Here is a 24971-nt window from a genome sequence, read left to right on the forward strand (position 1 = left end):
TTTAGTTCTGATCGAAATGATGGTTGAAAAGAAAAATAAAATACTGAAAGGTTTAAAAAGTGTCGCATAATGCAAAAAAACTGCAAAAAAGTGGGTTAACATATGTTGTGATACAAAAAATAGCTAAAATATAGAGCGCATGGAATATAAACGGGAACACCCATGAAAATAAGAACTCGTTTTGCGCAGAAAGGCGGACCTTGCTCAAGATAAATGCATCGCTCAAGTATGGAAACTTCGACAAATGCGACATGTGAACGTTTTCAAGAACTCGGGAAACTTTTCGAAAGTTATTGTAGGCATGTTAGGTACTACTTTAACATAATGTTTTATGGCGGAAATTTGTCATACCTTTTTCGAATGTTGGCCATGGCGCGCTGGAGCACTTTTCCTTTTTGCCGTTTATTTCCACTATTTCTCCAACCCACCTTTTACAGCTGGAGATGCAGTTATTCCTGCGACGGCGAGACTAATGCAAAGGTCTAAAACTAGCATATTTATTATTGTCATAGTACACACCAGCTGATATATTATATTGATCCAACATTTTTATAAATAGTAGTTTTATGTCAATGAAATTTATTGCTTGCTATTTATTGAACATTTTTGCTACATGCTTCTATTTCTACATTGCTTTGTTGTAATAGTGTGATATATCATGTGTGATGTGATATAGTGATTATATATCAACCAAATGTAATTATATACTTATTGGCGATGCAAGTGAAAGTGCTTTTTTATCATCGTAGGCATAGCTATAGGCATCAGGACAATGTTGTTTGAAAATTCTTGCGGAATTCACAGCCCAATTGTCGGGTTTGCATGTGGCTGGTTTATTATGATTTCCACGACAACAATATTCGTCAGTGTTGAATTGAAGGCAGGAACTTTTGCAGGCTATAGTTTCCGACGGGTTACCTTGTTTCTTTACTTTCAAAACATCCGGACAAACATCATTAATTTGCTGGACACATTTTACCGCTCTACAATCACCTCTTCCGCCAACAGGTTCAATCTAAAATTGTATCATTTTATAGATGCAGCTGAGACAATTTTTATTATTTTTAAATTACCTGTGCCTTTACGTTGAATCCATCAACCAAAGATATATCGTAGAAATCTTTACCGCCATCACCGCGCAGAGTGATTTCAGCTAGGGTCACGGGAGGTGTACCACCGTTTCCATTACATTGCAATTTGTTACCACAATCGCCAGTTTCGCAATGTTTTGTATTATCATTGCAATAAGTACGCGCCCAGAATCGTCCGGCCCAATTATCAGGACTTGAAATGGTTATCTTAATTTTGAAATTTGGAAAAATTAATATTAATGCAAAATTGATATATTTATAATTATCTACTTACTACTTGATTGGCATTTAGAACAAATCCTCCGTTATTTAATGCAGGCTTTCCAGAATTACCCTGAATGCCTACCCAAATTGTCCGCCCCAAATGATTTTTTATTTCAAAGTTCACCGCAATTGTATTTGCGGCAACTGTTAAAATAACACCCAACAGGAGTGATAGTTTCATGTTGCCTCTTCTATCTATTGAATACAGAATTACCAAGCTCAGTTATATATAGGAAACAACATAGTTGAAGCATGACAAAATGGGTTTTTTAGTTGATAATGTTTAAAATTCCATACAATTATTTCTTGCACTTAATTGAATTTTCAAGAATTACCTATGTCACAATGAAATACTCACATAATTATACCTTTTATTTGTAATTTATTTGGAATTCCTAAGATATTCACGAATACATGACATTAGCAAAATATTTTTGAAGTATTTTTAAACTAGAATTTTGCAACACAGTGGGCGTGTGTTGATAACGAAGAAGAGCATGAAGTAAATGAAGTACTTCCAACAAGAAATGAAATGTCTAATGACTTTACTTAGATCTCTAAGGCTACGTTAACCAGCGGAACCCGAGCCAGAATGCGAGACATTTCACAATTTCGTCGCGTTCGCCCTAATGAGTCGAATGGAGATGAATGAACGGTATGTGCGAAAGCAGCAGCAAATTGTACACAATGTGCCAGCACTCCGCATTGTGCATCTCTTGTCTAATACTCTTCAACGGCGTCGTGGTGCCTTCTTGACTAGGCGCTAAGAGTAGTAGAGTGGAGGAAATGAAAATGGGGAAATGGGAAATTATGATGAGTTTCACACGCTAAACAACTGTAAACACGGCACAAATGCGTATTTTTTGTTAAAGTTGCAATATGCATTGGTCTTTTTTGAGCATTGAATAAAGTTTCCAAATTGTCAATACTAAGCAGTATTCAGCATGAATTTTTTTAAATTTTTTATTTTTTTGATTAAAATAATAACGCACTTTGGTATTTAGAAGTGAAAACTTTACGTGCGAGTTGAAAAAAATACTCTTAATTGCAAATCGCCATTAATTTCTTTTCCATTGACTGCGGAAATTCTTTCAGCATCGACCGCCGATTTCATCTTGTGTTTTTTGCGAATGAATGAACCGGGTGCGCCTGCAAATTGAAATTAAAATTGAAAATGTCCGTGTTCGCACCGACGTCTTTTTCACTCCCGCAATTTCCTATCGACTTGCAACTTTGTCTCCGCACCACACCACAACGTTCCCTTTTCTTTCAATGTGCGCATTAATCGCTGAGCCTTTGCATTCATTTTGTTTTATAAATCAACCCCTGGATAAATTGCCAAAAGTCGAATTTGATTTTAATTCAATATTTTATATTTTTACTTTCTCTCCAAGGTAAATTACAGAGTTTTCCTCAAATTTTTGCAATATTTTAAAGTGCCGCCAGTCTAAGGCTGTCCTTTTCTTATTTCTTTCGACGCTTGATTTATAAGTGCCATGTCTCTTTTAAAGTTTTCCCTTTTTCCTGCTGCCGTCCACGACGTGGAGCGACATCGTTTCGCTGCCCTTTATGGCAAATGCGCGTGCGCACATTGTGTTATTAAATAAGTGTGAAACGAAGCGTTGTTAATGCGAACAGTCTGTTGGAAATTTAAGTTTTCGACAAAACGACGCGCAGAGCCGGCAAAGTAAGAGAAAAGAAAAACTCCTGGGCGGGCAAAAAAACAAGAAGAAGTATGGCGTGAAACAGACGTCCCTCGAAGGCAGCCGTGCTGTGAGCCTGCCAGAAAAATGTGAACACGGACGTGAACGAGAGAAAATAAGAAAAGTATGAACTTTAAGGATACAAATCAGAATATATGATATAGGCAAGCAAAAAACACACAATCAACAAAAAATGATCTTCAATAAAAGAAAAAAAGAATCCCTACTTCATGCTAGTGAGAATCATAACCATTTTGATATTATGCGTGCGATATTTATTGTTTTGTAGAATTTGCACGCCGAATGTGTTGGAATAGTCTGCAGCGGTCGTAATTGGAAAAGCATCAAAACGAAGAAAATGGAGGAAGGCAGCAAAAAAAATTGAGGACTTGGTATTATAGATGATAAAATGAGAAGAAAAACCTCAAGCCTTATTTTAAAATCATTAAAAATTTTCCCGCCTGGATGCATTTTTCCTTCGTTTCTAATACACCACAGTGAAAAGGGCCGGTGATAATGATTCGGAAACGGTGGGCGTTTTTCTCAAATGAACGCACACGCTTTTGTTCTCTCACAGTTATGTACTACCTACATAAATATTTACATAAAAATACAAACAGATTATACAAAACGAGCAAACGTGGCAAATTCCGAAGGAAATCTGTAAGAAATTTACAAGAATTTTAAATTACACATTGTAAAGTTGTTTAGTATAGCGATATATATATATATAATTCAAATAATTATTTCTTCTTCTTCTTACTCTCATCATAGGCAAAATTTGCCTGTTCTTCCATCACTGTGGTCGGCCAAGGAGAGCTATAGGATCGCTCCATCGCTTTTTGGGCCTCCCGACATTATTTAAATTAGACATTGTTCTGATGTTTGATCGAACGCACGTAATGTAAGTAAGAAAAAAATATCCTTTGTGAAGGAGCCAACAATCCGATGGTGTACTTCTTGGCCCCCAACGAGGACGCCCTCTTATTCATTCGCCTGCTCCCGGTCTGATTGATGAATTGCTCTGCCGCAGGAGTATTTCATGCACACGTAACTGGCTCACCACCATCTCGGCCGCTGCGCATCCGAAAATATAGCAGCGAAAACAAAAAGATGTTTCCGGAGTATCCCAAGGCGGCATAGGGCCTCTATAGCGATGGTGGTAGTGGTGGCGCGGTGGCGGTTGGTGCGCTCGAAATATTTTAGGTTTTACTGCCGCAGACGCAGCATAATCTAAATGCCTTTGGCGTGCACGTATCGGCAGCGTTGTTCCACTTCCGGAATGCAGTTACGGTAATAGTAGCCCGTTTTGGTAATAACCGCGACTCGCACGCGAGTATTTTAGCGGCGCAAAGGGAAAGACCTCCCTAGTGACCAGCCAGCGGAACATACGAGCGAAAGAGTTTTGCCAAAATGAGTTGTTTGTTGTGCCAAACTTTATAGACTTGTTGTAAAAATTGCGCTCGTAAAATTGATGTTTCTTCGAAACGTTAAACATCAAACGAATTTTGAAGACTGTACCTAACCTAGGCATATTTTGACCTTCACATACCAACATTAGCTACTAATACGATCGCGTCAGTATAACCTTATTTGCAACATTCTGTATATAAATCACAATTAACAGTAATTTGTTAAATTATCTGCTCGAAATAAAATCTATGTCTGCTTATGTCTGGCGTGTGTGGCAGTTACGAGTAACAGTCGAACACGAGCGAAACTATTCTAATCCCGACGCAAATAGTTGCAAATTTACAAGTTGTTTGCGATTCATAGCATTACTTCGCTGGATTCGTCTGACCACGCATCTCATTCCATTCCACTGTTGGTTTGCGTTCTCCGCTGTCGAAAACAAGACTGGTATTTCCATCTTCTACGGGAAAATTACATACCTATCCATTTCAATCTTGCCTTGTTTCTTCCGACCGTCATAATCGGCGGCGGATCTATTGTCTCAATCCTTTCAATCTAAATCATTCCAAAGTCTAGTAGAATGGTAAACTATTGCAATCTGCGATAAATTGTAATGTGTGTTAATGAATTACAAACCACTTAATTTAAAAACTTGGAAACGCTTCAGTTCAAAGTTTTTTGGTATCGTATTTATACGCTAGTCTTAAACTTGAATAATTTCATAATTTTACAACTACTGCAATAGATTCGATCTGAAGGTTGTTTAAAGTTTAAATCGTGCATTTAGTGATTATGCGCGCGGATATTACGCGACGTTTAAGACTCGGTCGTTCAATGTGAAAACTAAAATGCGATTATAAGCGTCCTAAAGAAAGCCTGGGCGTATTTTCCAAGTTGGCGATGAAAGACGCGCACAAGTTTTCAGTACGCGTTTGCGTGAAACCGGCAAAGTCGAGGAAAATGCCGCAGGAAACTTCGAACACTTCGCGCAGGTATTAGTTGAGCCGTTTTAATTACATTCAGAATCAATCACTGCCGAGAGGAAGGAAAAAGGATACGTCGAAACTTGCAGCACAATTAACTTCAACAGAAATTTTCACACCAATAAACACCGTAGTATAAAATTAATTTTATTAATAATATAATAATTGCAATAGAAGACTTATTTTAAGTCACGATTTATGTAATCGTGGGTTGTGTTAGTTTGTTACAATTAATTGCCGACGGATTTGTTTGGAATTTTCACTGGATATCCTTGCAGTTTTTGATCGATATTCAATGCCTGCGAAATGCTTCGATTAATTTAAAAATGCAATTTCCATTGACATGACTATTTCCATGTTTCAATTACGATTTTCATGATCTTGTCCTCCCTGGGAACTACGTTAATCCACCGCACTTGCGTTCTACATTTCACCGCATATCAATAAACAATTACAACAAGTTCATAACGCCACAATACAAAATGATTAAAGCAATGATGTAGAGTTTATATAATTAAATTTATTAATGCAATTATAATCCTGATATATCAATATATGCCCCATATTGAATCAAATGGACTATCTTTTAAAATATCTAAAATATTTGTTACCAAATATTTCTATTACTGTAATTTTTTTCATGGCATTATACTTCAATCTAAATGTCATAACTTTAGATTTTCTCTCTCTTGATATGCAGATATTTCATCTAACATTGTACTTTTTAAAATTCCATTGCATCTGTTTCAAGTTCTAACAGTTGCACATTTTCAGAGCGCCCCAACTTTTACGTTTACTATACCACATCCGGGTTTATCTGGATGCGTAATACGTGTGCGTTTCGAATTGCGTCGGCGTCAGAGTTTGAATTGCACTTGCGGAACTCTTTTAGGGGTCTTTATCCCCCGAACATTTGCCACAATTCGAAAGTATTGCCGAGGGTGAGCGCACGAGATTTCATTACCTCATAACTTGCTTGCAGAAGTGGCGCGCATCTTTTTTCGTTCCCACATGTATATATAGCACATTCACGTAGTTCACATCTCTATACCGTGGCACTTGGCGCGGTTTCGCACCCACACGCAGAACCCCCAGATGCACCCTCTAATAATAAAGATAGGATCTGCGCGCAGTGTCGAACGATTTGAAATTTATTGCTTCCAGCACGTGGAGGAAGCACAAACCACTACTGAGGCCTTTAAACCGGTATTGAATTCTCTCAGCTGAAAGGAGCACTAAACGAATGGCGAAGATTCTTAAGTGGAATGTCATTAATGTTGGCAGGAATTATTCAAAGCCCTATGTCCATTCATAGCATGGGCGCGACAAGGGATAAAACTTTCGGAATTATTCAGCATACTTACGATGACCTGCGGTGCGAAGGATAAAGACGGCTTTTGGTAAGGATGTAATGTTGGCCGCTGTAGGTGTAACTCTCTAGTCATAGTCTAAGTCCAAGTGCAAGACTCAAGTCCAAGTCCACATGCAAGAGGACATCTCGTACATAAATCAGGCAAGGAAATACATTAAACTCCTGCGCCCAGCACGGGGGGAACTCAGTGAAACTTGCTCTTTCTCATGGCTCACGCTTCACCTCCTGCTGGTGATAGTCAGGGCGCCAAACGGTCCTTCCATCCTACCATCCAAGCAATGTCTTAGTGTAAGCTCGTAAGCGGCATGTATTATAGTTTAACGCCAACTTGAAAAGGATAATCCGGGCCGGGCGGATGGTAGCAGCCTCAGACATGGGTACAACACTCGCTGCAGGGTAAACTGGAACTGTTATAACTTCAAGCGTCTCTCTCAAGTCGCAGTTATTATAGAAAAAATGATTAATTAACTCAAGCAGTATGTAAGTTGTTCACATCATCTAAACTTGAAAAAAAGATTAGAAGGTTGGTCTTTTGATAAAAATTACTACAACGCCTAGTAGAAGTTACTGGAAGTTGACAGAGGACTAAAAGGTCGGAGACGACGGTATGCACATAGATTTTTGTCGACGTTTGCTGCGTCCACCACTCATCTCTATATGCCTCCGCGTAGTAGAAACGTATATATTTCACGTTGGAGTATAATCCCGGATAATGCGAATGGATTTTCCACATCATCCTATCATGCACGATGAGCCTAGTAATATAAAGTATAAACCGGGTATGAATTTAATGTGCGATCTTATAGTAGGTGTCAAACAACGCGTCGATTTTTGTTTGTTTGTAAATTCGATCATCACATATATTCGGAGTTTTGCACTATATTTCGTTGATGAAAGAGTACTCCCACATCTCGAAGTAGGCAATATTTAAATGTTCTAGAAAGTGCAGCTCATTTTTTAGCGGAACGTTTCATCGTCTTCTGCTTCTGGAAGACATTGAAGTCTAATATTTTAGTAAGAAAATTGCATTTTACCAAGCTTTGCTTCCACTGGCAGTAATTGTGCGCAGAAGATTTACCTCTTTGCTGATGGATGCTTTTAGTTTAATTAAATTTATTAATGTCATTTGTTCAGCAAATTGTGAAAACTATTTATTTTAATGAATTTATTAACTTTTAATTGTTTGCTTTAATTGTTTGCTAACATATTCTTTTCTTTTGCCATAGAATTCCTCTGTCTTCTGCTCTGAAAAACTGATGGTAAGTGGAAACAAATTAATTTATTTTAAATTTATTTTTGATTTTAACTTTGGTTGTGTAATTTCTTTCTGGTTTGAGCGTGCACGGTCCATAGAGAATGTGGCACTGAAAAAGGGACGCTAGCTGATCGAACAAATTGAACAAATCGAATGGAATGAAATTTAATGCTTCCCCGAATTCTCATTGCAAGCGTCCTTTTCGTTCTTCGCGCGGAGAGTGTGCACGTGCAACATTTGACTATGTTATACAATATGTTCTTCTGAGTGTATAACCGAGTACAGGAAAGGAACTTGAGGGATGGAAATTTCAATGCTCAATAACTTAATCGAATTTCTGGGGCACGTGCACGAATTCTCATCGCACTGAATGAGTGAATACTGGGTTAGTGTAAAGATATTAACTTTGGGGAAAGTTGCGCTTGCAAATTGTTTTGGATTTTCTTTTTGGTAAAAATTCTAATTTGTTCTATATGATTTATATTTTATGCGATTGTATCTCATCTTTTCCATTATTGCATAATGTTAATTTTACACTCGGTGAGCTTACTCGCAGTAATATTGAACGGCTTTTTTCGCTTTTTAGCACGCGTAGGCCAAAAGTCTTTATGCACGTGAATCGTTAAAATATGAACGTAGCTTCTTGTGCCCCCGACGCTTTGTACGTACACACCGAAAGAGCGCGGACGGTGGAGGCTGAAGGAAAATTATTTTTATAACCGTATCATAAATTATTAAGTGCGTAATAAAAGCGCAGTAGAGCATAGAGGGAATCAATTTCAGCGATGTTGCCGCCGTCCGTACGGGGTTCTCTGTCTTACCACCAACGTGAACGACGACGCGCGGTGCTACCAAGTGTGTCAGAAAATTCCGGGAAATCCCCGCACTTGTTCCCGGATCAAACGCATTATTGCGATGTGAGCACTATGTCGGTATTTGGATGGACTGCGCCAGCGAACATACCTTCAGGGTTTTGGACTTTTCCACAATGTTAAGCGCCGCTGTCTGTATATACCTCTCTATAGTTCAGACACTATAAAGTATGGCTCAGAAAATAGATGAATGCCGAACGGTTGAATAGGCTCGGGATGCGTCCCTGTAGAAGAGTAACGGTCGTCCGCGTTCGACCTGCAGTGAGATTGGTGGAAAACTATAAAAAGATCTATGTCGGATCGTCGTCGGTCAGTGAATCTATGGGCTATAAAACATCCAATAAATGCAAAGTACTTTAGATTATTAACGTTTCACATACACAAACGTGTGCTTTCGCCGCCGTCGCCAGAGGGGATATATTGATAGTCGGCGTATCGCATGAAAATCTTGAGGACAAATTTATCACAAATTTTAAGTGCCACACCAGGGCACCACGGCTTGTTCCAGCCGGGCAAAGTTGGTTAATTTTGCTATGGCAAGATAAAATATTTTTTGCTTTTCATGAATAAATTTTCATATTATTCATCCGGGAACAATAACACTAAAACTTATATTTTGTTTCTTTTTACACATTTTCCTTGTTGTTTGAGTATTTCTAATTTTAGTTTATACTTGAAATGATATACCGTCGAATTACTTTGTGTATTCATTTAAGTTTCTTGCATAATAATCATTGCCTAATTAAGTTAGAAACGTAAGAATTGTCTGGAAATACTTATAATTAAATTTTTAATTTTTGCTATATATATATATATATATATATATATATATATATATATATATATATATATATATATATATATATATATATATATTTAATCATTTGAATAATACGAAAGTGTGGACATGTCTCTCGGAAAAAATTTATCGCAGTTAATGGATAGACTTTATTGATTTATCCCGTTACCGAAACTATATCAAAAAGGGCCCAAATGTGTTTTTTCTTCTTAAAAAACAAAAAAAAAACTTAGATATTCCAACATGTCTAATGGACCAGACCGCTTTTATTGTGCTTAGAATTTCTGCTCAGCGCCGTTTGCCGCTGTTCATCCTTTTTACTTCCAGCGTTCTTCTTTTAATAGCATGTTTCTGATTTTCCCCAATTTGTTGTCAATATCTTTTGAATATAGATTGAGGTAAATCTAGCAGAAATTGACAAACAGCCAAGTTTTTTGCCGAGTAACGCTGATGGGAATTCATTTTCTTAGCATGCTTAATTCGTTTAATTAAGTATTCATCCAAAGAGTGCAACTTTTTTTTTCTTCTCAAGAAGGGCGTGGCTTATATACATATCCTCAACTAGGAACGCAAAAGTGGAATTTATTCCTCCAACTTAGCGCACAATTCATACTTGAAGATGTGCAAGCGACGGCGCACCGCGGCCGAGTAGCCACACTGGAAAGAAGTACAAAGCAAGAAAAATGCAAAGGTCCTACTTCTCTTTATGAGCAGCGCGAATCTTTCCTGTTGTTAAGATTAAATGAATTTTTTATTAACTCTCTAGCGCGCGCACGAAGTGGTGGAGCGAATTCCAGAATATACGAACAAGGAGATTTTTCTTTGAATATGCATGGAGTCAGCAGTAGGAATACTAGGAAGTTGCTCTGAAAAAGTACAAAGTGGAAAAATTAGAATTCATTTTAAATTCTATGGAAGTTAACTTGAATTTAACAAAATATGATTAATCATAAAATATACCTATATTATATTTAAAATAATTTCACTTTTGACTATGTTCAAGGGCATTCATTTTTACTTAAGTTTTTTACAAAAATAATAAAAAATGACGAGATAAGTTAATTAACTTTCATCGTATTATTCGCCGACTTTGATGAAGTCGTTATATCATTATTTTAGTAGCCACATTTTTAATAGGTCTAGAAATTTAATTGCCTTATTTTTTATTTCACCATTTTAAGCATTCTCTGGTTAGATAATAAAATCTTCTTTTCTGAAAATATCAATTTAAAGTAACTAACTACAAAGTTCAAGAAACTGATTTAAAAATAGAAACATAAAATCTGCTATCTGTGATTGAAGAAAACTTCAAGGCGAGAACTACCGAAAAACGTAAAATAAATGTAAAGCAAACAAGCAGAGTATCAATAGATTTAAAGAAAGTTCGAAAAGTGCGCTCTCGGTGTATTCGTGAACTCGACGCGTCCATCTTTCGTGAGGTAGTTCAGTGAAGCAGGTGGTTGGTCTCGTTGCCAGGTGTCTAAATTCTTGATTAAGCCATTTAAGCTTTTTCTCCTATTTTCTTCTCACGTCCTCAGCACGCATCTTATCGCTCCATCTTAATTAACAATTTATGTCCATCCCCCAGTCTACACTTTTTATTATCCTTAATATAGCACAGAAAAACGAAAAATAGCCATTTATTTTTCACATCGTTTATATTATGAAAATAATTATTAGCACTTATTAGGATCAATATTTTTTGTTATTGGCCAATTTTACTCGTCATTGTATAGCACAATGCTGTCCAACTTGCAGGATGGCTATTTTATTATCAAGCTGATTTATGGACATATCAACGGGTACGCATCGTGCACCGTGTTGATTCGCCGCGATGATTAATTACAGTGCATCGCTTAATTAATGACATCTTTCTAAATTTCTACACGTCTATTCTTATAACATTTCATTCACACTTTCCTGCCCTTCTATCGGTGCCCCATCATATTCTTATCTGTGTATGTGTATTGTTATCCAACAAACGCTCTCACAATTAATTTAATGGAATGCATCATTACTCAATGATACAAATGTGCTGAATATTTTTTTTCTTTGTCATGATTTGGCATGAGGTTGCGCAGTGGTATTTCGTGCTCATGATTGTCTAATCAATGATTCTTTTATTTGGCTTCTATATAAATTTTTTTTTCAATTTTTTTATGAAATTTATTTCTGTGGTATTCCAAATCTGGTTTCGTCTGGATTGACATCAACATCCGACGAGAAGTCCAATAAGTGAATATTTCCTTCCGCATTTTATTGGATGTCGTTGAAGCGTCCTCGTGCTTCCTGCCTCTTGTGGGGATGTTGCATCACAGATCACAAGAACGCGAGATTTGCAATTTTCTTGACGGTCGATTTCCTGGCCTCGTTTTCGAATTTTCGACTTTTCAATCACTGAACGCAAGTAGAGTAGAAAACAGCGTTTGGGACATTGTGGATGACACGTGTAAGGGCATAACATCATAGGATTACTTTTTCTTAAATGTGATTTCGATTTAACATTGTAAAAATGCAATTAAAATTTTTGAAAGAATTGAACATTTTGCAATCATACAATAATAATTGGTTGGCACTCTAGCGGATATCAGAGTTAGATTAGAAAGGGTCATGTAATAGTTTGGCCTCAGGTGTCTGAAGCTTGATCAACATAATCAAGAGAACATGATTCCGATGTCACTCGCATATCCGTCGCAACAACAACCCTCTTCACACGTGAGGCCCCTCTGAAATCCGACATAATTAATGCTCCGCCGTGAACGAGGCGCGTAATTGAGAAATTAGTAATGATGCGGAAACTCGGCGCTGGCAAATAATTTGCGAAATCAATTGTTCAAGCGCTGACTCGCCGCACGATCATAACGCTAAATTTATTTCTAATTATCATTTGATGACCCCTTACTTACACGCTCTGCGCGGCCGCCCATTATCTAACGATTTGTTGACGTCATCTACATTTACACATTGATAGATATTGATGAGCGCTATCGGCAGCGCATGCAAGGACACAGTCAGTCTCCCAATAGCTTCCCATTGAGGAGAAAACTATTTCCAACAAGTTTCCGGCACAAACTATACTACACTAGCCGAAATTACTGAACGTCTAGTTTGTATACTGAGTGTGATAGTAGCCTAACATTGAGAAAATTGTTCAGATGTCTTTCATTATCAAAGGAATTAAAAGAATACTGATCCCTTGTTGGAGAACTGGGAAAAGCTTTGGAATGTAGATATCGAAGAAATGCGCTGTTTGTTTTTATAGTTTTCCGAGTTCTTAGTTTCTTTAGCGATGTAGAACATTCGCAACACTGGACGGATGGAGGGGTTTTACAAAAGCCGGAGTCAGTGGTGTTAGAGGAGACCCAGCAGTGAAACTGAGGAAGAATCTAAATTGATTACCGTGTAATCGTCCGGCAAAGCAAAGAGAAATCTATGAAACAACCAAACGAATGAACGGGGGCAACCTATCTGCGCGGGATTGCGCGAGGAGCAAATGGCAAGTTGTAAAGGTTGAAAGGCGGAGTGAGATAGGAGCATTATAGGTATTAAAGTGGGGTTAATTGCTTTTTCATACAACTACAGCACTACACGATATACCAGTGAGATAACAGCACGATCTGACGTTCGACGCGATATCTGCTCCTGCCTTCGTTTTGATGCCGCCGATCCTCTCTCTTCAACCTCCAATGTCGATTTCCGTTGCGTCATGCATTTGGTATAATTAATTTTCAATTCGGATCGTATTTTGGGGACACAAACATTTGCTATTCACTACAAAGTAGCAATATCTGTGGGTATTTATGAGTATAGTAACCTCACTTTAAGCCTAAAGTATGTGCTCAAATATCAAAGTATATTGTGATTATGTGTTGTCTTAAATTTTCGTCACCAAGGCTCTTCGACATACTTGCGTGTAATCGCACACACATTTTGTTCATCTTTACGTTTCCTCCCTTTGGCTTTTGCTTATCACTTCACTGCCACGGGTTGTCAACTATTTTCGCCTGCATCTCTATTTGAACACTGTCTACGCTGTCACGTGTGTGTGGGTGGGTGTGTAAAAGGGGCACGATTTGTTAGTACCCTGATTAGCACTAAACTACCCCTTACTATCTATTCTGCACATTTCTCATTAATCATATAATTAGACGAAAAGGGAATTTGTACATTAGCACCAATATCGATTAATAGTAAATTATGTTTTTACCGTTTACTAACGTCCTCAAACAATTAAATTTAATAATTAAAAACTTGAAATTTAAATCGTTTTGTATCCGAAATTGGTTGTTCTGCGTGAAATTAGATCGCAATCAATGGCGACGCATACACAATAAATAAATAATTAAATTAATGAGTTAATTCAACGATAGTCGATCCGCAAATTTCCCATGAAATATTCAACGTATCAACAAATCAGCGCGATCCGACTGGATAAATGAAATCGTAAACATTACGCCAGACTGGTACATAATTAAACGCCACAGAAATTCGCTTTCGACACGATAATTTAGCTTTCAATAATGGAAGGCGAAATCAATGTCCACTACGACATAAAGTATTAAACGTGCATTAATGATGCGCATTGTGGATGTGGGTACTTTGTTTGCTTGTCACACGACTAAATTGCGTAATTTTAATTAGTTTAGCTGTTGGTTCGGTCTCGCGCAGAAAAATTGTAATTATTATAAGTAAACATGAACGCTAGTGGGCTGGTCATTTGAAACTGGAACAATATGTAATTAACGTAATGACACACAAACCAAAGTAGCAGGATGGTTGACAGAAAAGTGGTATTAAACTTTTGTTAATTTTGGTAAATTTATACTTTTTATTGTTCGCACTCTTAATATCAACACTTAAATATTAAAATAAAAATAACTTCCTTGAAATATTGGTTATGTATTAGCTACCGTACGTTTTGTATAGGTATTAATATTATTTAATTTTAAATGACGAATTGAGACTGTTGATTCGGTCGGAATGCTGAACAATGGTGTAAAGTCAAACCTAAATAGAGATGAATAAAAGTAAAAGAACAAAAGTACCAAATTTATATCGCAGTCCTATTTGTCTGTAGTTTATTACTTACCTAGTAACCCAGAAAAAGTGCCCAGCTTTTGAACCGCCCTACCACAACAAAATATCTCAAGTAATAAATTACTAATGGCGTCATAAATATTTTGCTGTCCGTTCAGCGGCAGCGTCCGCAAATTACCGATCTGATCCTGCAAATATCGTGAGCAAATGAAAAGCGATTACAAAATGCGATATATTTTTCACTACCAAACAACATATTAGAATATTAAAATCAACGTTAGTGTGCATAAAATCGCAATGGATATTGAACTATAAAAATACAGACCATTAAAGATCAAAAACTACATGACGGGATAAATAAATAGATTTAGATTTATTACTTTTGTACTTTTTATAGGAGTGTGTAGGTATTGATAAAATTGTAATAAATATTTTAATGCTATCATTTGGACGAAAATTATAGCGCTGAATCTGGTTAATAAATTAATAGGCAATAAAGTGCTTATAAATCAAAGGATAACTCTGTAATATGCACAATAAAATATGTCAATAATTTAATAATATAACAATATTTTATGTCTGTAATTAGTTTGTATTCTGAATTTTTCCTTCTATTTATTTACTACTAGCTTTCGCCAGCGACTTCATTTGAGAAATGCTAGTAATAGAGTTTAGTGCCATCATAGAGGGAATTATTTAATTTAATTATATAATTATTATTAGCATATTGCTTTGTTAGGTACCGTAGCTTTTATAATGCATCAGAGACTAATTCAACATATCAGAGATCATCTAAATTAGTCGAGCCACTCTTGAGTTATATATGGTGTAAATAACCCGACTTTGTTTTACTCATATTTATATCGAAGATTTGTGAACATTTTCTTTCTTTTACATCAGTTGAAATTGAAAGCGTCTACGAAATTTTGCAGACGAAATAAATATCATGAATATCGGCAATATAAAAAAAAAAGCTTTTACTTGAAACAACACTAAAAACAATCAGCTATTTTGCCATCTAAGCGTTGAAAAAATCAAGCACATGCCGATGTATAAATATTTCAGGAAAAAAAAGTTTTAAACTGAAAGAAAAGTAAATCCTTGAAGTAAGTATTAAAGTAGGTATCAAAAGCAAAAGTTTGGCAGCGAAAGCTCAACACAATAGTTCATATTTATTAATATTTCGACGCTCGAAAACTTTGCCACCAAGCAAACTTTTTTTCATTGACATGAACATGTTGTTTCTTTCTATTAATTATGATTGAAAATATTTTGAACAAAAAAGTGTCTTTATTATGTTATGTTTCAGTTGTTTGTTTTCACGCATAAATATTCCTTTTTATTGTGGTTTAAAAAACTTTAAAAAATACAGTTACGAACATTTGGTAACAATTAAAGTCCGGTTTATTGTGTGTTTATGTGTACTAAACACCCCGCAACAATGCAAGGATATAACAACAAAATCCCCTGTTCATCTTTTTTAATCCTATTACGGGCTTTTCACTATTTACGTGTGGTTATATACAGTTTTTTGAAAGTTTTATATTTCCACGCCCAACATAGTTTATTCATAGATATTTGCGTAACAATGTTATAGGGGCACAACGTCGCCCCTTGCCCTCATTTTTGTTTGGTGAGGAAGTAAAATTTAAAAGCGGTTTAGATCAGAACTACCAAGGAGTAACCCAAACCGATACAATTTGTGTCTTCATTGACAAATATCTACCTGTTATTGAATGCATTTTTTTAAGTTCTTTGGTTGCGTTTGTTCAGGTGTGAGCGGATGGAGGAACTAAAAGTGACAGTTTGGGAATAAAAGAAGCGTTCAATCTTGGGTGGAACTGTAGCATTTCGCAATGCTTATTTAGCAACGAAAACGTGAAATGAAATTGCAGCGGAAGTGGAAACAAAACGAAACTAAGAAAAATTCTGATGCCGTGTTAAATTGGAACCTTTTTGCTTCTGATTGTACAATTTATATTGTTGCATGCTTTTGTGGATACGTATTTTGTGTGAATGCTGGTAGTAATATTTTATTATAATTTATAATTTACGAAAGCAGCGCTTCCGGACGCCCGGACTCACACATGACAAGTGGATGATAAATCACTAAATTTGTTATATCTTTCGCTTTATCTCGAACAGTTAAAGACTGTACTTTTTATTTTTGCTTTGTATAAAAATAATGAAGTAAAACATAATTTTTCACTGGCGAGATAGGAAAGATTAAATATTGTTACAATTTAAAATGTTTAGATGATATAATTTAGAATAGTCGGTATTATGCAAGTATATGTTGGATTAAATTTTAGTTCGGTTAGACATTTAAAAGCCCTTTAACCCGGGCTCCTCGTGCGTGCATGTTATACGACGTATCGTCGAGGTGCCAGCGAATAAATTCCAGCTGCGAGCACGTAAACTGTTTATAAATTGTTGGGAGCCGACGCCGTTGAGGAATTAAATGCATTTTTAATCTTGACACTTTCCGTGCTGTGATATTTAACAGATACATTCAACATCTAATGTATACAACGTAACTTTCATGATGGCGGCCCGCGTCTGCTTTAAAACGCGCACAGCACGAACTCACTGATAAACAAATTTTAATCTAAACTTCTAACGAAATTAATAAGTTTTTTTCCAGGCTTGAACCTCTGCACTTCTGTTAATGAATAAATTACCTGTAACGATGTTTGCGTGTATTATAATTGAAATTTAAGTCATTTTCTAATACTAACTTTGTAATTTTTAATTTTTCTTTTTTAAATTTCTGCTTGAATTTGTTTTAAGCTTATCTTGCTCTACATAATGGTAATGCTTTTCCCGTCGATGTCGCCCGTTTCCTATTCGTTTAATTAATTACAAATCGCGTGGAAATCAATTAGAATCAATTAAACACGACCCTTTCGAAAGTTAGATGCTCAAAACGAATCGCATGCGAATATATATTTGAATCGAAATCGAATTACGATTGATTGGTCGTGACATCATTTATTAAGCATCGATTAACAAAATTTATTTCACATACTTTACCTCTTCAATGCATACATTATTCCTAGAAGTACGTAATCATTTTCAACTATATAGGTACATCCAATAAAAGATAATTAATTAATTTAAATTAATATAATTGATTGCAATAACACGCAAAATTTATGATGATGAAAATCTGCGGAAAATGTTTGAATCTTGAATCTTCATTTTCGGAATATGAAAATTATAATCATCGCATCCCTCTTTTGCTCTCTTTTGGGTGAACGCAGGTAGGTATAAAGTATTGAAAATTGTCGCGTTGGTCTGATAGCGCCGTATGGAAAGCAATATCCGGAAAATTCAAAGTCGATTGATTCGATTATGTTAATATCGGGCGGATTGGATCGCCGCGCTCGCTGGCGATGGCAAAGCCACAAATTCGTTGACGAGGGCGGGTGGTGCTCGTATAATGCGTATAATCGCGGCTCGCGGTCGGGAGATGTTTGATTTATCGAAAAACGACATACATGCAAAAATAGACCCCAATTCTATTTTTACGCTTACAAATCCCTGATAAAAATCTCAAAACACTAAATTTTGATAAATCAAAAAGATTTCCAATTTTAGCTTACGTAACATTTTTAACAGTTCAGTTAGTATTATAGGTTTTACACTCAAATCGTACACCTTGAATCCACGAATTGCAAAAAGAAACTTTGTGTTACAAGATTGTTTTTTCTGTGTGTATTGCTGTGTTTCTCCTGTTGTTTCGTGGATCGACGCTTGCCGTTTCTTTTCCATTAGTACTTAATAAAACAAGCATTTTAACCTTATCGCTTTTCGGCTGTTTTCCCCGTTTATTGGCAACTTGAGACTTTACAGATTTCTTTCCTTTTGGCCCCGCGACACTCATTTTGACTCCTCTGAACGGAAAGGCTGGACAATTTAAATATAAAGAAATTGAAATTTTGAACACACAATGATCATGCTTACATAATCCAACAACATAGATATAGCAAGTAAATATGTGGTATAGTTGACTCACAGGAAATAATTAAGATTTATCTGTGATACATGCTCTAAAGTTGGGACGTGTTTGGAGTTTGAGACATTTGATGCCTCGTTATGCAAAATTGATTTGAGGGAGCGGCACATCAGTAGCAGCAATACTAGTAAACTAATAACCATAGGCGATAATTGGAAAATATTTTAATTATCTAGAAGGGAATAGCGATGCGCAGTCATTTACGAGTAAGTTTGATGTATGCGGAGACATCGGTTGTCATAATCAATCATTCGGGGTCTTCGTCGAGCCTGTGTGTATTAACAAAAACTTCTGTCATCGATTTTATTTCATCTGCACAAAGATAGACTGCCAGACTACTAAATCTCTAATTCAATCCCTATGAAATATGACACGGCCTGCATTCCGTCTCATAGTAGTTCACAGCTGAACCGCGACTAATTAACTTTGTCTCCACTTTCGGCTCATTTAAATTCCGGCGTCGTTCGTTTTCTTTCGGTCGACGCTGTGGATTTCTTATTGAATTAGCTGAAGTTGGCTGGAAAAGTTGTGGCGCTTAAATTTCTCTGATAACTTTTGCCAGATATATATCATGTACACAAATATTTTTGTCGTAGAAGTAAAAACGATCGGAAACACATGCTACCGCAAAACACACAAACACGTGTAACACGTGCAAGATAAATGCATGTCGACAGCATAGTTTTGACAAGCAATATCATTTTTCAAGCATTTTTATTTTCGCCCCCTCTACAGCTTCCGTTTGCGGCACTGTTTCTGCATCCTTCTTTAAAATCCCTCTCGTCATCGACTTGCGTCCACGGTTAGGAATAGAGGAATTCCACAAACTCCGCCATGTCGCCCTTGTTTTCGTTGTTCTGTGCATCAAAGTTTGTTTTCTCGCTGTCTCGTATTTCTGGTTTAGCTCGGAGCTCCATTCTGTTCTCTCTACTTGGTTGTTTGGCGTTTGCTGCGCGTCGGTCTGATCCGCTACTCCTACAGTGTTACCACCACACCCTCTTTACTTCTCACTGTAGATGCAAGAATGCGATTCTTTCTTGTATGTCTCTAACCAGTCGCCACTTTCATCTACAAAGAAATGGTCCAGACAATAAAAAACGAGAAACCGAACCACGGCGACCAAAATATTTGCCAAAGTAGACGCAACCCACCGCCTTCACTTCAGGCTACAGACGCGCCATCTTTTTTTCAATATTGCTGCTGGATAATATAATAGTCATATCTTGTTACATCCCCTCGTGTTGGGAACGATAAGCCTTCTTTCTTCAAACCATCAAAGAATCGTCCGCATTCTTTTTTTTTTGTGGGCACACTTTTCACTCAACGAATTCATTTTCCATTTTCACTTTTACAACGCACCCCCTAAACCGCGAAATAAATAAAGGTGACACTAGTGTAGGTCTGAGCCATGAACCAGGGTGGTTCAGCTGAATCAGACTCTTATGCTGGTGCGAAGAAACGAGTGTGCGTGTATTGGATATCATTGATGACAAGCCGGGAGATTGTATGATTTTTGCCGGTGGTGGCAGGGTGAATTTACAGCGCGCGATGCTTTCACCCTCTTCAACATCTCTTTACACTTTCACCCCACAAACCTCGGTTGATTTCTTACGCCTCGTCTATTTCTCCATTTCTATATTTCATGTCGCCATTACGTTCTCATACAGGATGTCAAGAAGCCACCATTAAAACACTCTTCTATTATTAAATCACATATACCATTTTTCATGAAATTACATTTATTTATGTTTTTCTTATTAAACTACAAAAACGCTTTGAGGTTTTTTTAACTGTGCATTAACTGCCTTCAAAATTTACAACACCCTAAAGATGTGTGCATAACTCAAACATATTTATTTCTTTGATTTGCGCCAGGGGTGCTTCGAGTTCTCCCCGAAATTATTATACTCATATAATATAAATATAGATATAAATATGAAAGCGGGCCAACCCCATATATCAACAAGCGGGGAATATACTGCGAGTGAGCCTAAGCTACACTTATAAACCGAGCCAAAACGCACATTCATGGATATAAAGAACATCTTGTTAAGGGCGCGCAGCAGACTCAACTCGACGACGTCTCGCGGTTTCCGAGGATCAAGATCAAAATGAATGTTTGCATTCAAATTGAGATTTTCGGGATTTATTTAATAACGCAAATGAATGCAGCTTGTGAGGGGGTAATGCTAGAGGGTGATTTTTATGATGGCAGCATTAATTAAATATATTCCCGAGTGTTTTATTGAAAAACTTTGCTAATGGGGAAAGTTCAAGTGTTTGCTCCGAGCAAAAGAAAAACACATTAAATGTTTAAGCTTATTAATCTTACTTCTATAATATGTCAAGCCTCGTAAAACACGCAAAAAAATGTGATGGAATTGGAGGTGGTTGCGGACGGTACGGCACTGATCAAACGCTTGCCGCTTGTAAATTCAATAATTGATTGTCGGCGATGGCGAACGGAAGCACGTAGATTTCCACTGATGGGGCCAATCCGCACGGCCAACACTCTTTGTGCGAATGACAGCCGGAAATCTATAAATTACCGCGCGCGTATGTGCGTTACCAATATTTGCCGTCCGCTTTTGTACCTATTGAATCGATAAATGCCTTTACACCTGCAAAATACACAGAGTACGTGCTCATAAATAATATTAATCACGCGCAGCATAAGTTTATCTCTGGGAATCAACATTTTTAGTTTGATTTACCTTGTGCTGTGTAAAATTAATATTATTAAGATGTCAAACATATGGTATGTTGTAGATATTTTAATCACAAATTAAACACTAATCGAAATCACAATCATAACAGCGATTTCAATCAAAATTCAAATTTATTAAGGTTATCAAATTGTGCCCACAGACATATTTGTCGGATGCAATTCGCTCAACTACTGCGATTCTCCAACGAGGCGTTATAAATTGCCGTAAATGCCGTAATTAATCGGATGATGTCAATGGATGCATTACGTCCGTTTTGCAATAGTTGAATTTATAGAAATCAAAATGTAGTCGGCGTTTTGGCATGCAATTAATAATATTGTGTACCAACACGCAGACCGCATAGGTAGTAACAGTAGCAATGTTTTTATCAATGTTGACTTTGATGCGACTATTATTTTCCTTTCCGTTGATGCAGTGTGATGTTATGTGCACGAGCGGCATGATGTAAACCATCAATAAATCACCCCTTCGATCATTCGACGTGCGCATTTGTATCTCGACGGCGGATTGCGCGTTTGTGAATTTGATTCTAATGTTATAAGCAATCGCAATCAGATAATAGCGACATTCATTATTTACATCTATACGTGCCAGCACCCCCGCTTTTGCTAAAGGGTGGTTTTGTATTTATAATTGTTGGTGTGTAGGGATGGAGGGAAATTGTCATTTGTGCCACACGCATTGCGAAACATTAATCTTGCTGCTATTTGTTCGATAAAAATTCTAAACATTGATATTTGTGAGTTCAATTTAGGATTTTAAGCTTTTAAACCTGAAAAAAAAAACATATGCAGAATCATACAAAACTCGCTTATCGTAATATTTGTTTAAACGTTTGATTTAATAGAGCGGTAGGTTGTAGAGAAAATATGTAAATAATTACACCAGCAATTTATTTTAAAATTTCCGATTTCAAGCACGGAACTGCACACCGCATTTACTGGGCCCTATCTAACTATGAACACGTTATTTGCACAGACGTAACGAGCAAGTTCAACTCTCGTTACTTATGGAGTTTTACATCATGGCTACAAGTTTTTTTAAGTCAAATTTTGCTTTATTTTATTTATTTATATTAAATTTACTTCAACCGGTAGTAATTTGTTTCAGAAGAAAATGACATTGGCATGCGAGGAATGTAATGGCAAAGGTAGCCCATATCGTCACATCTGCTGAGTAGATAGTTAGATGGATCCCTAAATTTATCCGGATGTCGGAATTTCTCCATTTGTTTTCTATTTTTCCCATTGGCCACTCCGGGTATATGCTGAAGCCCTCGCAAATATGAGAGGCTTATAAAACGATGTTTAATACAAACTAAAATTATATTTATTTTCAAAAAAAATAATTAATAATGACGAACAACAATATCTTCATTATAATTTAAATTTATAAATCAATGTAGTATATGTATCCAAAGCTAATTATATTGTTTATTGTGAATTTCATATCGAAACTTAATAATATTAATATTAATCGAATGGAGGCATAGTTAACGCAATGCACTCTGCAATATATTAACTCAATCTTTACCATTATCTATTATCTACGTGAATAGACAATTTATCGACTAGATCGCGTTTGCCGTATTATAATTGAACGATATAAATTATTCATATGCGCACAAACATTATTATTAATAATATTAATATACTGTTATATTAGCAACAGCAATAATGTTATTTTGGGGCACGCTGTGAAAACGTTCTACGGGCAGCGCGCGCATCCCACGACTAATATTTAATCAGGGTTTAATTGATCGATAATTTATTTCTGCACAAGTATTTAAATTTCACAATTAACAATAATTAATGCCGGCCGTAAATTTAAGCATAATTATTTTCAGGCGAATTAGAAATAAACAATTTTAGTCTGAGCCCTAGAATATTTAATTTTGTGAATTTGTTCGTGAAATGTGTTGTAAATAATTTTGGCTTTGGCTTTGGGTGGTGGAAAGAGTGTGAAAGAAATATGAATTGAGTTTCGTAATATGGCTGCATGAAGTAGCTAATTACAAACATTTAGAACATGATACCATCTGCTGACAGCACTATTTTCACAGATTGCGCGTAATTGGCATGCACAAAATAGATCCCTGACATGTTACGCCGCTGTGCTGGGGCGCATTATGCATAATATTGCATTAATCGCATTATGTCACACGTGTTGAAGTGTTTGATGTTCACATGAGTTTCTAGTTTAATTTTGATTATTGAGTAGAACTTTGCATAAGTTTTATTACAAAAATATAATTACCTATATAAATAACTACACCAATGTTCAATTTGCAATAAAATTATTATGAAACTTATTGATTTCTATTTGTTATAGATGTGTGTGTACTGAACATTTTCCAAAAAGGTAAGTTCTATTCGTCTATTAGTAGAATAGAATATACAACGTGCAAAAGAGAAACTTTTGACATATTAACATACTGATAAAAGTTTTCTTTTGCTTTTCCGGTGCTTTGTGCATTGTTGTTGTTGTTGTTGATTTCTTTTTTCGGCACACCATTGTGTAGCGGCTGGGTCTTGTGGGTTTCTGAATCCGGGTCCGGAATGAATAATGTGTTCAGTGATATGATAACCGAATAACAAATAGGCGCGATATTAACACATTAAGGCGCGCCCTGTCGCTGGCGCTTCCTTATTTGCAACACTTGCGAGATAGCGCTTCATGATATTCAAATATTCTGGGTATGAGCAACCCTTTCGCTCTTGTGCCACCTCTGGATTCCTTATTTTATATTCTTTGTGCACATGCGGGGTGCCGAAATATATGCATACATTTGCAAACAATGCTGAAACAAGAAGCAGGAGACGCGCGAAACTGTGAAAATGCGCGACTGCTGTATGGACCAAAAACTTATCATATATACTATGTGTTTATGGTTTATATACAAAAAAAACATTTACCAAGCAAAATAATTAAAATAATCAGATATTTTGTCTGATTTTTGTGAAACTATTTTTATAGTTTTTACAATATTTTGGAAATTTATTGCGATGACACTCTGTATGGTAAGGATATGCAATATTCAGTTCACAGAAGTGGTGGCCACTCGACACCTAATTTCTAATTCTAATATAAAGATATAATATGCAGCAGTCGAAAGGAGAAAAAGTTAATATATGTAGGTCAACCAAACGCTAGTGTTTCGAGTAGAAACATAAATTTTCCGCAACACAACAGAATTTTGATATTAAAAGTTACGGTGGGAGGATATTCCATTCTGCATGGCTGAACTCAGCGAAAATAGTTCCGTTGTCGTTGTATTGTCCAGGCAATTGAAATATGCTGTACCATCATGAGCAAATATTTAATGTAGCAATTAAACAACACCATAACACCATCTAAAGACTACTGAGTCTAAAAAAGTATAAGATCAACATTATAAATCCATGTTATGATGCCACACCCTGGTTTTTCTGCATT

At 36.4% G+C, this 24971-nt stretch overlaps 2 protein-coding genes across 3 annotated transcripts in view; one reads left to right on the forward strand and one right to left on the reverse strand.

The window, feature by feature from the left end:
* The window catches only part of LOC135795344 (leucine-rich repeat and immunoglobulin-like domain-containing nogo receptor-interacting protein 2), a 114151-nt gene that overhangs the window by 24247 nt on the left and 64933 nt on the right, over positions 1-24971 (forward strand). For both annotated transcript variants that reach the window (XM_065307004.1, XM_065307003.1), the window contains 2 exons: positions 8053-8085; positions 23868-23897. The gene's annotated coding sequence lies outside the window, so the exon portion shown is untranslated. The remainder of the gene's footprint in view (positions 1-8052; positions 8086-23867; positions 23898-24971) is intronic.
* On the reverse strand, positions 574-1549 carry LOC135795392 (uncharacterized). The gene is given in 4 exon segments (XM_065307069.1): positions 574-727; positions 730-1015; positions 1074-1298; positions 1366-1549. Coding segments are annotated over 4 exon segments (723 nt in total). The 5' UTR covers positions 1537-1549; the 3' UTR covers positions 574-686.

The sequence above is a fragment of the Atheta coriaria genome, unplaced genomic scaffold, assembly GCF_025399875.1.
Source record: "Atheta coriaria isolate IRGN ID8LTWV9N9 unplaced genomic scaffold, Caltech_Dcor_3.1 hic_scaffold_7_pilon, whole genome shotgun sequence".
Lineage (NCBI taxonomy): Eukaryota > Metazoa > Arthropoda > Insecta > Coleoptera > Staphylinidae > Dalotia > Dalotia coriaria.